The sequence below is a fragment of the Macrosteles quadrilineatus genome, unplaced genomic scaffold (assembly GCF_028750875.1).
Source record: "Macrosteles quadrilineatus isolate MER2022 unplaced genomic scaffold, UCM_ALF_1.0 Scaffold_1__1_contigs__length_201487025, whole genome shotgun sequence".
Lineage (NCBI taxonomy): Eukaryota > Metazoa > Arthropoda > Insecta > Hemiptera > Cicadellidae > Macrosteles > Macrosteles quadrilineatus.
In genome coordinates this window covers 72,532,872-72,550,012 of record NW_026542594.1, presented here as the reverse complement: position 1 = coordinate 72,550,012, position 17,141 = coordinate 72,532,872, and the positions used below count along the sequence as shown (strand labels likewise).

General features: G+C 36.6%; 2 protein-coding genes across 2 annotated transcripts in view; one reads left to right on the top strand and one right to left on the bottom strand.

The window, feature by feature from the left end:
• Positions 1-17,141, bottom strand: part of LOC128983577 (cadherin-86C-like) — a 297,541-nt gene that overhangs the window by 237,874 nt on the left and 42,526 nt on the right. The window lies entirely within an intron of this gene.
• Positions 1,540-15,198, top strand: LOC128997982 (uncharacterized protein K02A2.6-like). Its single transcript, XM_054423871.1, has 3 exons — positions 1,540-1,812; positions 13,485-13,720; positions 14,745-15,198. The coding sequence occupies exons 1-3, from the start codon at positions 1,540-1,542 to the stop codon at positions 15,196-15,198; spliced, it is 963 nt and encodes a 320-aa protein (XP_054279846.1).

Sequence of the window (17,141 nt, the reverse complement as noted above, 5' to 3'; positions counted from 1 at the left end):
TATATATATATATATATATATATATATATATCGACAATGTATATTTGTAAAAATAAACTTGACCTCATTTTCATAAAAAATCACCAACATCCATATATAACACTCGACATAGAAACACTCTTCAGTTCCCTATCCATAGAACTGTTACACACATAGAACGTGTGTGTGTGTCCCTTAGCACGATAACACGAGAAAAAATTATCAGATTTTGATGAAATTTGGTATGAACGTGTAAATCTATATTAATTTGGCTGCGAACCAGGATGATCGGACTATGAGAACCCTTTACAGTGGGTTTTATGTGGTAAAAATTGGTTTTTTTATATTTTTGACCCAAAAAATATAAATTTTTAGCAATTTATTTCCACTGTAAAGAAGTGTTTTTGACTCTCAAGATAATTTTGAGGTTAAAGGTACAAAAGTACTCGGAGACACGAAAATGACTCCTAAGGAGGGGAAAATACTCCGATAGGGGAGGTAAGGTACTCACCCCCCATCACTTGGGTACCATTCGGCGGGTATATAACCAGGGTGTTTGGCCGCCGGATGGGCGTGCTGAGCCACCGGTGTGGGGCCTGATGGGCGTGCTGAGCCACCAGTGTGGGGCCTGATGGGCGTGCTGAGCCCCGGGCACCGTCGGACGGGCGCGTTGAGTGGCACCCTCGCATGGGCGTGTTGAGCCCTCGAGTTACTGACGGGCGTGTTGAGCCCCCGGCACCCACGCATGGGCGTGTTGAGCCCGCGAGTTACCTGATGGGCGTGTTGAGCCGCGGGTACCGCTGGACGGGCGCGTTGAGCCCCCGGCACCGTCGGATGGGCTAGTTGAGCCCACGAGTTACCTGATGGGCGTGTTGAGCCACGGGTACCACTGGACGGGCGTGTTGAGCCCCCGGCACCGTCGGATGGGCGTGTTGAGCCCACGGGTCCGTAGTCGTAGGTGGAGGGGAGGACTTTGGAGTCCCCCACCACCTTAAAAGCGTATACGTTAAGTGTTGACGGAGTTTACGTCGGACTGCAGACCGAGTAGACTGCATAGAGAGTGCTAACTTCTGAGCAAGTGACGCCAGAACCGTCTCCAGTGGAGAGCAGCAGCAGCTAGGCGACCGAGGATTCCGGGGTGAAGGTGCCAAGGATCTAGACCGCGGACCCAAAGGGATATCTTTTAGGAGTGTCGTAGACCACCGGGCCAGTAAGGGCGCAAGCAAGACTTGATCCAACCTCTGCCCAACCCCTGAATACGAGCCCGGAGACACTGCCTGGTAGTAGGACTACGGACTCAGGATCAAGATGTATACACGATTGTACATAGAAACATATGTGTTAGGATAAGGATAGTATGGAATAAAATGGAAGTGTAGATACCCAGTCCTTCACTTATCGACCCTTACCACCCTTGATAAGGCCTAGTGCTCTGGAGGAAAGATTTTGGCGCCCGGACAGGGACTAAAGTGAAGACTTTAGTGGAATTTTTGAAAAGGGTAAGGAAAACCCAAAACTGTAAATATTGTAAATAGTACCACGTTTTTGAAGAATAGTAAAATGCCGTCTGACAGTGAATCGGACAACGGAAGTATAGTCGAGGAAGAAAAGAGGAACCCGAGGACAGGTTGGATATATATCCTCAAGAAGGCGGAATTAGTCGAGGAGTTAAAAAAATTTGGCCTTCAGTCTTCAGGAACAGTGAGAGCTGATCGTCGTATGTTAAGCAGTTTCACCAGAGGAGAATACAGACCTGCGTTAGCCACTCCGCCACCAGGACCATCTAAGAAGATCACTGAGGGGAAATCACTAACCATGGAAGATTCCAAGTCGGTGGGTCATAAATATTTGGAAAACATAAATGTATGCAATACAGTCCGAAAGTGGAACCTTTGCTTTGATGGGGATAAGGACGTAGTTCTCTTTTAGGAACGAGTAAACGCAATGAGGGAAGCTTACAATATTGATGAAGACGAATTATTTCCTGCTCTCCCCAAGGAAAGGCACTTCTCTGGTACCGGAACTACAAATCATTTATTGGAACACATGGGGTGAATTTCTCATCCATCTAGAGAACCAATACCTGCCCCAGCGTTACAGAGAAAAACTTGACTCCGAAATTAGAGGACGTACTCAAGGCCAAAACGAGCTGTTCAATGACTACGCAATCAGTGTCCAGACCCAAATAATTATGAAAACCCAAATTAATGTTTTATATTAATTCGAGTTTCATTTGAAAAATAAATAGTATACGAACTGCGCAATGCTGATAACCTAATAAGAAGCTACTTATGCTATGGAGACAATTTGTTCAAGAACATTCCTATATTAGTGGTTTTTTCATTACATTTGTTGTATGGAAAAAGGATAGTCAATTACATGTAAATCACGCAGTTGGTCGCATTACACGAATCTTTGACCCATTCTGTGACTGTGAATAAGAGCTGTGTTTAAGTAGTATAGTTTATATAAAGTTGGACATACTTTGTTCAATGTTAGTGCGTATTAACGGTCCAATCTGATGGTAAAAGAAGTCCCGGATCTTAAAATGATTAGTCTGTTCTGACTTGAAATTCATAGATTTGCAGTAGTAATAAATCCAATTTAACAACCCCAATTCAAAAGAGTTGGTGTTTTTTTTTGTAGGGACTTCCAGAGCACATATAACACCATCGCTGCTCTTTACCTTTTTAGTTCGATGGTTCTCTACGTTTTTTTTACTGTATGTCTCTTTAAGCCCGGTTACCTTCTCTTTTTATTTTTGTACTTTTCACACCCTGGGGTTAATGATAAAGTTTCATAACGCTATGATGACCAGAGTCAACATTGCCATTAAACATCAAGTCACATACATCTTCGCCAGAACCAAAATCGTAAGTCGCAGTTTCTCAAGCAACTTCCCTGTGTACTCGAAAAAAATAGTTAGGTTATAGTTCACTGATAAATTGTAGTTCCACGTAGCCCAGCGTATTCGCCATATCAAGAAGGTAAAATTTGAGCTCCCCATGTTAATCTTATGAGTATTCATATATTAGTACGGTGCAATTAGACCTAAACCGGGACATCCAAAAAATAAGTTTCAACCTAGCGCCACATTGTTGAATACACTTCCCTCAATATGTAAAAAAAAGTTACACTGATTTGAGTGTCGGGTTTAGGGGGGAGGGGGTGAAAATAGGACTTTTTTTACTTTTTCACAAACACCTCAAAACGGTGCGTTTTTCTTAAAATACAATGGATTACAAAAATAATCTACATTAAATTTCGAACAAAGTGATACCATACAATACCTATCAACTATGAACGGTTCAGGAGATATTGAGGAGTAAATGTGAGTTTTTCTTAAAATTCTAAAAAAAAAAATTTTTTAAATGGAGAAAAACAATGGACACCCATAGAAAAAGTTTCTAACGAGTGCCAAATTGTTCAATAGACCTCCCTTAATATGTGTAAAAAAGTTACACTGATTTGAGTGTCGGATTTGGGAAGTAGGGTTTAAAGAAAATGGGATGAATATAGGACTTTTTTTTCTTTTTCGCAAATACCTCAAAAACTGCGCGTTTTCTTAAAATACAATGAATTAAAAAGATAATCTACATTAAATTTTGAACAAAATGATACCATACAATACCTATCTACTATGAACGGTTCAGGAGATATTGGGGGGTAAATGTGATTTTTTCTTAAAATTCTAAAAAAATTGGTTTTTTAAATGGAGAAAAACCATGGACACCCATAGAAAAAGTTTCTAATGAGTGCCAAATTGTTCAATAGACCTCCCTTAATATGTGTAAAAAAGTTACACTGATTTGAGTGTCGGATTTGGGAAGTAGGGTTTAAAGAAAATGGGGTGAATATAGGACTTTTTTTCTTTTTCGCAAATACCCCAAAAACTGTGCGTTTTTCTTAAAATACAATGAATTACAAAAATAATCTACATCAAATCTCGAACAAAATTATACCATACAATACCTATCTACTATGATCGGTTCAGGAGATATTGAGGGGTAAATATGATTTTTTCTGATGCAATAAAAAAGTGGCTTTTTTAAATGGAAGAAACCCACGGACACCCATAAAACAAGTTTGTAATTATTGGTGCCAAATCGTTGGGTAAACCTGCCTTATAACATGTGTAAAAAAGTTACACTGATTTGTCTGCCGGTTGCAGGTAGGAGGGTGTGAAAACGGGGTGGAGAATTTTATTCATAAGTAAATTCATTTTGTAAATTTTGTTAAGTAACACTTTTTATTTTCCTTTTTAACACATATATAGCAATAGTTTAACCAATGACTTACCTACCTGAAACAACAAATCTACCTTGATACGTGTACACAGTGAGCTTACTACCGTTTGAATTCATAGTGTGTTTTATCATTGATTATTTAACTTCTTAATTTTCAAGATGATCTCGTTCGCATGGCTCAATCACGTCCTGGTTGAAGTTCGTTCGCTACGCTCACCCACCTTTAGGTTGGAGCTCGTTCGCTGCGCTCACTTGCCTTCAGGCTTTGCCCCGTTTAACTTCTTAATTTTCAAGATGATCTCGTTCGCATGGCTCAATCACGTCCTGGTTGAAGTTCGTTCGCTATGCTCACCCACCTTTAGGTTGGAGCTCATTCTCTGCACTCACTTGCCTTCAGGTTACGCCTAACGGTTACGGGGATAATAAAATAAATATAAATTTGAAATTCCTATGTTATTCTTATGGAGAATAGATAAACTGTTGTAGTTTGCTTGTTTATGGATATATTTTAATCAAATTTTGCCATTTTATTTATTCCATATTAAGCTATTAATATTTTAATAAAAAAAAACACACCTTATTACATTCCCTGTAGCTGCAAACCTAAGTACTCATTAAAATTAAATTAATTTTATTTAAATAGAAAATAAATCTCAAAATGTTAAGGGAATATTTTAGTAGAGATCCAGCCAGGTAAATGGAAATTCGCTTAGTCTGCAGGTTTGCTGCGGTGGGGGTATTTTGTTATGAGTTATAGAGTTGACTTCTTATGGAGCACTCCCCTTTACTTTTTAGATGTTTTTTGGGATGATTTCCAATTTTAAAAATATGTTTGCCATTTTCCAATATGGCCGACAACTTTGTTATCTCTTATGGAACACCCTGTGGTTTATAAATGTTTTAGAATTTAAATGACATTTAAAAATATTTTTAATTTTGACATTTTCTCTTAAAAACTACTCGTTTAGGAGTTACAACGTGTTAGACTTATGGAAAAAAGGCTTGCTGTGTACATTCCGCATCCTGTAGCTCATAAACTTATAAGTTTATAGAGAAAATGCAAAGAACAAAAAAGTGTTAAAATCGAATTTATATCTTAAACATACCATGAAATACAGAAGGATCCAATATTAAAGTTAGCTGCCATTTTGGGAAATGGTGGCCATTTTTGTACAAGGAAATGAATATTTTAATCGTATTTTATTATTTTATTAGAATGTAGTTGCAATTTTTACAACCGTTCATTGTTGATAGGTATTGTATAGTATGATTGTGTTTGAAATTCAATAAACAATTTTTTGTAATTCATTATATAAAAAAACGCACCCTTTACGAGCCTCCCTTTTTGAAAAACCCTCCTACCAAAATCAGAGACTCAAATCAGTGTAACACTTTTTTTTACATATTAAGGGAGGTCTATTGAAATATTTGACACTCATTAGAAACTTTTTCTATGGGTGTCCATGGTTTTTCTCTATTTAAAAAACAAATGTTTTAGAATTTTAAGAAAAAATCACATTTACCCCCCAATATTTCCTGAACCGTTCATAGTAGATAGGTATTGTATGGTATCATTTTGTTCGAAATTCAATGTAGATTATCTTTGTAATTCATTGTATTTGAAGAAAAACGCACCGTTTTTGAGGTATTTTCGAAAAAGTAAAAAAGTCCTATTTTCATCCCATTTTCACCCCCTCCCCCCCAAACCCGACACTCGAATCAGTGTAACTTTTTTTTACATATTGAGGGAAGTGTATTCAACAATTTGGCGCTGGTTTGAACCTTTTTTTTTTGATGTCCCGGTTTGCACTTTTTTTAAGCTAATTGCACTGTACTAATCTATATTTAATACGCGACATGAAACTTTGTGAACAATAAGGCTTTTTTGTTTTAAGATTTAACCCCACATACTATATACCAAAATGTTCGTCTAGGTGTGTAGATGTGCAAACTGGCTTTAGATTTTCGAAATATATCTTTTTAAAGGTGTGGGCTGCCCTCATAGTTCCTTCCATAAGGATAACATTGTGATTGATTTGAATGTCATTATATTCTGGAACAGATGTCAATACATTAGTTTTACAAACATTAAATCCCAGCTGTTTTGTTTGGTTTTGAAATGTAAACAGTTTGCATGTTAGCGAATTTCCCATATAGGGAATAAGCTATTACCGTAGGGTCTCATGGTAAGACCTGGACCCGGTACCGATTTAGTTTTTCGTTTTGAGGTCCCCAGAGGCCAAAAACACCATCCGTTCAAATTCATATATATATATATATATATATATATATATATATATATATATATGTATATTTATTTATATATGTGTCCGTTAGCGCGATAACTCGAGCAAAAATGATCCGATTTTGATGAAATTCGGTATAAACATGTAAACCTACATTTATTCGAACGAGTTCGCGAACCAGCATGATCGGACTATGGGAACAGGGGTTTATGGGGGGTTTATGGGGGGTTTTATGGGGTAAAAATGGGGTTTTCTAATTTTTCACTTGAAAACATAAAATTTTGCAATTTCTTTCTAAACCATTTTGTAGAGCTCAAAAAAACAAATAATTTAGTATATTGAAGCATTGTGCATGCCTAACGGTTACGGAAAAATCGCAAAATAATGTAAATTTAAAATTACCATGTTATTCTTATGGAGAATAAATACCAGTGTTGTAGCTTGCTTGTGTATGGACATATATTAATGAAATTTTGAAATTTTGTTTACTTCATACTGAGCTATTAATATTTCAATAAAACCCCCCTATTTTCTTCCATGTAGCAGCAAACCTAAGTACTCATTAATATTAATGATGTTTAAATAGGAAATAAATCTGACAATTTTAAGGGAACAATTTAGTGGAATTCCAGCTGTGTATATGGAAATTCGCTTAGTCTGCAGGTTTGCTGCGGCGGGGGTATTTTTAAAAATTATTAGAAACCCGGCAAGGAAATGTTACCTATAGGACACGACGGGAGAAAAGTTTTACATTATATTTTCGTTTAAACATGCCAAAGAACCGACAACAAAGAAATATTGCCGGTCGGACACGGCGAGTCAACATACGACAGGCAATGCAAAACGTAAGGAGCCCAGATGAGGAGCTGGAACAGTTAGTGGCAAAGTGTACTTACAAAATTACACTTTCAAATACATTAAAATGTCAGAAATGTGGTGCGCTACATTTTAAAGTAGAACAAAGAGGACGAGGCGAAGGATTTTCATCCTGCTGCCATAAAGGAAAAGTGAATCTACCTACCACCATACCAAGAAATCTATTATATCCAGAGGCTACTTAATGGAGCAAATCATTTGAGCAGAAACTACAAAGAGAACATTAGATCGTACAACTCTGCGCTCGCAATGGTTAGCACTCGAGCTAAAATTTAATTATATAACGGTGAAGGGCCTTTCATGTATAAGGTGCACAATTTATCACCCAATTGGCACCTTTACAATTGTCAGTAGGGGTGCATCCCACATATGTCCAAATTCATATCTACGACGTCGAAACCGCTGTTCAAGAAAGAATGCTAAACAAAGCTAATGGCTCTTGCAGCACTGTACTCATGCACATTTTGACTCAAAATTTGGTTTATATTATTCCATACGCGCAAGTTTTCTGCTCCGTTCTGCAAACTACTACTACTGAACAGCAAAAAGAACTTTGCAAGAAGAAGAATGCATATAGCCAACGATCGAGGTCAAGACCAACGTCGATACAACGACGCAACTTCTAACGACGTTGCTATAATAATATCCTAATTAGGTGCGAATTCGCACGGGTTCACCTAGTATGGAATTAAATCATTTAGTCAGCTGTGTTTCAATTAAAAAGTTGGTTCTATGATATGCAAAAGCATTAAAAAGTTGCACGAATTACCAACAGGGTGCAGCACTATTATTTTTTTTTTTGCTTTTAGGAAAACAGAACTAAGCAACAACTTAAAACTGTGATACGCAATGAGAACTGTCAAAGTAGGATTCTTTACAGGCATGTTTATGTTTTTAATTTTATGAATTATTTGAGATATTTTGTGGTTTTTTTATAATTTATTTTTCTCTAGTGTTTAAGAAAAGTGGTAGAAAATTATGGCTACGGTAGATGTGTAATACCGTATACTTATATACTTATATAGTATACCGTAAACTTAAAGAAGCAAATTTTATCAATCCGTGTCCTCCGCCATTGCAAACGCAAAACTTGAGTATAACTGCAATAAGCATTTTATACTTGATGCCAACCCCGTACGAAGGACGGGTTCTCTGCTAGTATATAATATGTGAAGCCGTTTTTTGTTAACGCAACTCCTCCCTTATTTGTGGACCAATTTCAACGTTTAAGGTGTCAAAAGATTCGTCTCAATATGGGTCCCTTAAGGGCGTGAGACCCTCTCAAAGGTCGGATTGTCCCCATAAGAAATACACAGAACAAATTTAAAAACAAAATACCCCCGCCGCAGCAAACCTGCAGACTTATTCACAAGCCATTTTATTCCCTATTTACTTAAATATAATTAGTTTAACGAGTACTTAGGTTTGCTGCAACAGGGGGGGGGGTAAAAAGTGTTTTTGTTGTAAAATCTTAATAGTTTAGTAAGAAATTAATGTATTTTCCTAATTCGAACAAAACTCGTTCATAAACAAGCAAACTACAACAGTTGACTTGTTCTCCATAAAAATAACATGGAAATTTAAATTTAAAATGTTTTGGAATATTCTCCGCAACCATTAGGCGCATAATAACGCTTCAATATACTAAATTATTTGTTCTTTTGAGCTCTACAAAATGGTTTGGAAAGAAATTGTGAAATTTTGTGTTTTTAGGGTCAAAAATGGGAAAAACCTATTTTTAACCCATAAAACCCCCCATAAACCCCTGTTCCCATAGTCCAATCATTCTTTTTGTTTATTTTAATCCATTACTTAATCTTTTAATTTTACCATATTTTAGGGATAACTGTGTTTTTTATTAAAATTTAATGAAATGTCTGTACAATCTATCCAAAAGGTTGAACATTTGTATTACCTGAAACTAAATTATTTGTCTCATGTGTTCAATTTAATCCCTAACTACTGTAATATTTTCATTTTAACATATTTTAAGGCTACTTTTATTTATTAAGTTGAAGTTTATCAAATATCTGTATCGTGTTTTTTTTAGGTTGTAGGGCACAGCCTTGTCGTTTTAGTGAAGTATGCAGTAGTGTAAATAAGAGAAAATGACTAAGTCTTTTTTGTTTCATATCATGGCTGTACTGTAAATAATAAAACTAATTTCTCTACTATAAAATGAATTATTATTAATTTTTAATTTCATATCATAGTTACATATCTTATTTGAATTGGTATAAGATTAGCCTTATAGCTGAGTTAATTCATCCAGTTTGAAAAAAGATTGCCAAAAAATTGATTTCAAAATCCGTTTAAATGGTGCTATTTTAATTAATCTAAAAAAACATTATTACGACGCGACAGTAGTAAAAATGTTTTGGGTAACCTGTGTTTTACGCCATTCAAAATTGAATAGAGGACATTTATCGGGATCAAATATTACGTTTTATGGTATTGTTTGAAAGCTTAGATCATGGAGCAGTTTTTAAAAGTGTTCGCTGCTCGTTAAAACCTTTTTTGAAAAAAGTTTTATGTTTACGTATTTTTTTAAATTTTTTTGAAAAACACAAATTTTTATTTCTATTCAATTTAATAAGTAGCTATGCAGATTTTGGCAAGTTGAAATACATGTATTTTTATTCAAAATTTTGTGGAGAACGCGATAGCACAGTTAATTGTTGCTGAAAGTTTTAAATTAACCCGAAAAATGCAACATTTTTGCATTTATGTCAATTTTTTTCAAAAAACGTAAAACATGTCATCTCTGGGGGTGTGTATGAGATATATTTTTTTAAACCACGTTTACGAGTTCCATTTATGCTTCTATTATACCCAAAAAAAAGTTTAACGCTTATTCGCGACCACCCTGATATATATATATATAAATATAAATATATAAATATATATATATGAATTTGAACGGATGGTGTTTTTGGCCTCTAGGGACCTCAAAACGAAAAAGTAAATTGGTCCCGGGTCCAGGTCTTACCATGAGTACTACGGTAATAGCTTATACCCTATATGGGAAATTCGCTAAAACAGCTGTTTATAAAAAGAAACTCATTTGCTTTTTGGGAGTAAATATTATTGTTTGTAATATTCAGTAGGTTAAGACCTTAAACAGTTAATCAGTTTTGTTGAAAGGACAGAAAATGCCTCAAGTTCAAAGAAGAAATATTGAAAACGGGAGGAGGAGACAATTAATAATAAGATATCTTATGCGTACGAGGAGAGTAGAAAAAGAGAGACCTGGTCTAACAGATACCCATCCAGATAAAAATTCACTTGGTGTGATGAATAATATTTGACAGTTATGCTATGCAACTTACTTTGGAAGTGAAAAAATATACAATGCACATAGTATTTTCACGGTGGTAAATTAAACTTGCCTAATCACAGATCAAATGAATGCTTGCAAGAAATGTTTACTTCTGACACTGACAGATCGAGAAATTTCAAAACATTTAGTAGAAACTAGAATAATGCCTTGACTATGATAAGTTCAAGTAGTAAGATTATACCAAATCTTTGCAGACCTTATGTTTTTATTGTAAACTTTTGTATTACTCAGTCTACTTCAATTGAGAAAAAACCCAAATGGATTGCTTACTTCTAGGTTATGTTGCCCGTATCTCGGACAAACTTATACAATGCTTTTGGACTGAATTCACCAACACAATCCAGACATTTCATTCAAGTCAAAAATAAGAAGTTACAAAAACTCATTTGCTATTTAAGTTTTAGTGGCAATATTAGACCAAACATAAGTGAAGGAATTAGTGTTTATGTATTTAACGATGAAGTAGTTACGGTCAAGTTTATTTTTATGATCCAGGTGAGGCAAATAATATATGCTTTTCGCAAATTATAGCTACAAGAGTTATCTAACCTATTAAAACATATGAATCCATGAGTGTAGGAGTTTTGCCAACGGGTATAAGGTATATAGGGTCCCCATCCGCGAATTCCTCATACTGAGGAGTTTTGCCATCGGTTGGGGGCGAGCGAGAGAGAGATTACAAGTGACCGTGAGGGTGGCTTCCGCTAGGGGTGGACAAACCAGACAGGATGCTGATTAACCTGCCTAATACCTAATCTAATACATAACCTAACTTAACCTAACCTAACCTAACCCAACCTAACCTAACCTAACCCAACCTAACCTAACATAACCTCATACATTCCCTCCCACTGCGACAAGCGCTGAAGCGCAACTGCATTCCTATGTTCCCTGCAACACCCTGGTCGTCAACCCCAAGCGTAGACAACCCTGACAATCGCTCTCTTTCTCCCGCTTCCACTGTTGGCAAATCTCCGCACCAAGAGGTGGCCAACGACGGCCGGCCACATACAGATTGGCCAATGGTTCGAGGGTCTTTTCTAACATACAGATTGACCAAAGGTCCTAATGAGCTGGGACAAAAAATGGGGGAGGAGCTTACAGCAGTGATGTCCCGTGTGGGGGAGGAGCTTGTTGAAGATCAAGTTTAATGAAATCACTCAAACCCATGCACAGAATCCAAAACCTTCAACACCCCAGAACGGAATCACATCATTCAATTTTGATTCATTTGATGAAAATCTTGAAGATTTCAATTCATATAGACAACGACTTGAAAATTACTTTCATTTGAAAAACATTACAGGAAACGAAGATGAAGTACAACAAATCAAAGCACGAATATTGATCAATTGTATTGGACCAAAACATTATCAACTACTAGGTAGTCTTGTATCTCCAGACCTACCATCAAACAAAAGCTACGACGAATTGATTAAAATAGCTGAAAAACATTTATGTCCAAAACCCATTGTTTTTGTGCAACAACATACTTTTCTATCACGTGTTCAAAGTCCGACAGAGTCCATATCTGAGTTTGTAGCTGCACTAAGAAGACTTACATTCACATGCAATTTCAACTGCCCTTCTTGTGAATCTTCAGTGGTCGATTTGTTTTTACGTGCACAATTCATTCGAGGATTACGAGATGAAACAATCAGCGAAAAGATTCTTCAGCATCCAGAATTGACTTTTGAAGGTGCGTATGAACAGGCTCTGACCTTTGAAGCATCAAAAAAGGGTTGCAAAACATTTCATGGAACTGATTCAATAAACAAAGTTTCAAAAGTTTTTCGTACAAAAAACTATGATTGTGATAACACATCAACAAAACAAAGTCAAAATAATCAAAAGAAGTTTTATGAGCGCCTTGGAATTTCAGGACTATGTGTGCGTTGTGGTGAGAGTAACCACATGGCAAAATCATGCAAACGGGGAGTTGGCACCTTATTTTGCAGTCTATGCCATAAACATGGTCATGTTTCTAAGGTTTGTATATCAAGTTTGACATAATCAAATTATCGCAAGGTTAATGCAATATCTCAAGAATACATAGAACATGATGAATACATCAGTCCTGAAGATGAAACGGATCTTAAGTTTTCTATTGGAAGAATTGTTCCTGTCTGTATTACGTCCACTACTTCACCAACAGAGAAATTTACAACAACACTAAACATTGAAACTGGTAAGCTTACGTTTGAAATCGACACTGGAAGTCCAGTAACAATAATTACTTACAAAGACCTTCAACAAGTTTGTCCCAACAGAACTCTTTAGCCAACGTCAACTAAATTTAAAACAGTTACAGGTGAAATCTTTAAACCTCTGGGTGTTGTCAAAGTTGAGGTATGGTACAACAACAAATCTACAGACTTGAACTTGTTTGTTGTGGATAACTTAATTAATCCATTATTAGGACGTGATTGGTTGCGAATTCTGAAAATTCCCCTATATTCAGAACTATCCATTCATAAATGTACCACTTTAGATTGTTCTAAGCTTAAAATGGAAGTTCTTAACAAATATTCAGAACTATTCGAGGAAAAGATTGGCGAGGCCCCATATGTCTGCAATTTAACTCTTAAAGATAATGCTCGTCCAATATTTCTAAAGCCAAGGATAGTTCCTTTTGCACTTCGAGATGAGGTTGAAGCTGAATTAGATCGTTTGGAAAATCAAAACATTATTGAACAAGTGGACAACGCACAATGGGGAAGTCCTCTAGTGGTCGTTCCAAAGCCAGACGGGAAAGTGAGGCTATGCTTTCACTATAAGTGTACCATTAATTCACAGCTTGAAGACACAAGATATCCTATACCAGTCATAGATGAAATCCTTGGTAACATTAGGGGTGGTAATTATTTTTGTCTGCTGGACATCCACAAACCGCACTTACATATTCCTGTGGACAAAGAGAGCCAGAAGCTACCGGCAATATCTACTCATCGAGGAACCTATTTAATGAAAAGGTTATCTTTTGGCATTAAACCGGCCCCAGGTGAATTTGCCAAGTTCCACCGTAGAAGAATGTAACAAAAGGTTACATGCTTGTTTGTCTCGTCTAGAAAAGTTCAATTTGCATGTCAACAAAGACAAAAGTCGATTTTTTGAAGAGGAAATAACATATCTTGGTCACAAAATCAGCAAGCAAGGAATTCAAAAGAGCCCGGAGAAAGTGAAAGCTATTCTTAATACCCCTAATCCTACAAATTTAGAAGAGGTAAGAACATTCATTGGTTATGTTTCATACTATTCTAAGTTTATTCCTAATGTATCAACCACTATGCATCCAATTTACCAACTCCTCAAAAGGAAAAATGGACGTTTTCAGTGGACAGAAGATTGTGAGAGAGCTGCAAATAAAATCAAGGCAGCGATTGCAAGTGATGATGTTCTAATTGGCTATAACCCATCATTGCCACTTGTTTTGGCAACTGATGCAAGTCCTGTAGGGATTTCAGCAGTTTTATCACATGTAATTAACGGTACAGAACGTCCAATATCTTTTGCATCTCGAACACTGACAAATACAGAGAAAAATTATTCTCAACTTGACAGAGAAGCAACAGCTATCTACTGGGCCTTTTTGAAATTCTATCCATATATTTATGGTAGGAAGTTTTCACTTGTGACCGACAACAAACCCCTGACTCACATTTTCAGTTCAAATTCTAAATTGCCAGTCATAACAGCTTCCAGATTGCTTCGATATTCTATGTTCTTGAACGGTTTCAACTTTGACATTATTTTTAGGCGTTCAGCAGACCATGCCAATGCTGATTATTTGTCAAGATTTCCACTACCATCTCCACAAACAGTTGTTGATGACAATTTCACTATTTATAACCTAACCTTAAATAATATTTCAAGTGAGATAGTCACTTATAAAAATGTACTAGAAGAAACTGACAAGGATGTTTCTTTGAAACAATCCTTACAAAATGGAACCTGCAAATCCCTTGAATACAGCCTTCATGAAGGAGTAATTTTTCGAGGGGACAGAGTTGTCATTCCAAAACCTCTGCAACGGTATATCCTTCATGAATTACACAGGACACATCAAGGCATTGTTCGTATGAAATCACTAGCCCGAAGGTGGAAATTGATTGACAAGGACATTGAAGCTGTTGCAAAATCTTGCAGAACATGTGCAGACGCACAAAACAACCAAATGAAAGCTCCCGCTCACCCCTGGGAACCTCCGAAGAGCAACTGGGAGCGTATACACATTGATTATGCTGGCCCCTTCCTTGGACATCATTTCTTGATTGTGGTAGACAGTATATCAAAATGGCCTGAGGTGGCCATATGCAGGTCGGCACCTACTACAGATTCAACAATTGTGCATCTCCGGGAAATCTTCAGCCGGAATGGACTTCCAGTAACAATTGTAAGTGACAATGCTTCAATTTTCACCTCTGATTCTTTTCAAGCATTCTTGTTCCGAAATGGCATACAACACAAGACGATTGCACCTGGCCATCCAACTACCAACGGCCAGGCTTAATGTTTCGTACAGACATTCAAGAACAAATTGAAAACAGTAATTTGTGATCCAGGAACATTACATTCCAAAGTCCAGGAAGCTCTCTTTTACTATCGAGCAACACCTTTTGGGAATGAAAATAAATCACCCGCAGAAAAATTTATGCAAAGACGTTTTCGCACAAAACTAGACCTGTTAAAGATGACCCCGCACAAAGAAAGCGAAACTCTAACCAGCCCACAATTACCCCAGCCTCTTAGACTATTTCCCGGAGAACGAGTCCAAGTTAGAGATTATAGTAGTGGAATCCAATCTGCTAAATGGAATTACGGCACGATTAACAAAACATTAGGCCGCTTACATTACTTAGTGATGCTTGACAATGGGGTGGTTGTGAGACGACATATTGAGCAGCTGAGGAAATCCCAAGTTCCTTATTGTAATAAAACACAAGTAGAACAACTGCAACCAAAACCCACACAGCAAGTAAAGACTCAACAGAAGACTAATGTAGAAGAAGAGTCCTTCATTATCCAGTGCAGGAATCTGCCGAATCAGGCGCCACAAGTACGCCTTGATGACGAAAATGAGCATGCGCCACAAGTGCACCTTGATGATGAAAATGAGCATACTCGTCAGCAACAAGTTGAACCTCATCCAGTTTATCCTCTTCCACAAGTCTAACCAAAAAGGTCTACAAGGACCCGTCGGCCAGTTGTTAGATTAAACTTGTGAATTGTGTGGTCTGTCTGTTGTGTGGGGAAGACTGTAATATATTCCAATAACCTGTCTTATTAACATTTATCTAAAACAGCTGTAAAATGTTATGTTTACATTTTTTCCTATGATAATAAATATACTGTTTGGTTCTAACATTTAAAAGAATCATTTTTATCATTTTTACTTTCTCCCCCTATACCATAGTATATGGAGAAAGTATTGTTTTCGTCAAAATTTTCGAGTTTGAGTTTTGAGTGGATATATTCGTTTTGGGTCCCCCTGGACCCAAAAAAGTGGTTTTCGAAGTGATGTCTGTGTGTGTGTGTGTGTGTGTGTGTGTGTGTGTGTGTCTGTGTGTCTGGATGTGTACAGAGCTAGGGACTACACCTGTGGTCCGATTTCGATGAAATTTGGTATGTAGGTTCTAATCCATGGTATCTCCAGGCGTTTTTTTCATTTTTTTGAAATTTTGATTTTTTATGGGGATTTTCCCATAAAAACCCATAAAAAACCTGAAAAATCTGATTTTCTCGAAAATGGCCCGAACGATTTTGATAAAAATTTAGTATGTTGTAGCCCTTTAAATTCTGAACAAAATGGTACAAATTTTATTTCTGTAAAAATTACCGTTCAAAAGTTATGGTAAATTATGTTATTTCCCCATAAAAACCCCATAAAATAACGGAAAAATCAGATTTTCACAAAAATGGCCCGAACGATTTTGAAAAAAATTAGTATGTAGTCCTTTAAATTCTGAACAAAATCGTACAAATTACATTTCCGTATATTTACTTTCACCGCTTACACATGATAAAGGTTGTTGACAAACTTATGGGAGAAAGTATGTGTCAGAATGCTGATACCGTTTATTATTACTGAAATATGTTTTACCCAAACTTAAATTACTTAACACAGGCTATCAGTAAGGCAACAGTTTTCTTCAATTCTCAATACTGGAAACACTGTTTTGTAACATGTTAACTGGAATTGAAGCAGATCGTTTAGCATTCATTGGAAGTTATCAGTTAAAACTGAGAGCAGAAATAATGTAGGTAGGCCTAAACCTTTTACGACGCAAATAGTTACGATATTTCATTACATTCGTTGTATGGAATAAAGATAGCCACTTAAATCACGCATCAGCAGTTGGTCGCATTTCACGGATGTTTGACCCATTCTGTGAGTAACAACTGTGTTTACGTCGTATACAGGGTGTCCATAAAAACGTTTCAGGACTTTGGGAA

Bases quoted from the DNA above. Each gene is read 5' to 3' on its own strand.
- LOC128997982 (XM_054423871.1), top strand. From the start codon at position 1,540: ATGCCGTCTGACAGTGAATCGGACAACGGAAGTATAGTCGAGGAAGAA. The intron at 1,813-13,484 runs GTGGGTCATAAA...ATTAATTCACAG, and splicing joins CCATGGAAGATTCCAAGTCG to CTTGAAGACACAAGATATCC. The intron at 13,721-14,744 runs GTAACAAAAGGT...TGAATTACACAG, and splicing joins AAGTTCCACCGTAGAAGAAT to GACACATCAAGGCATTGTTC.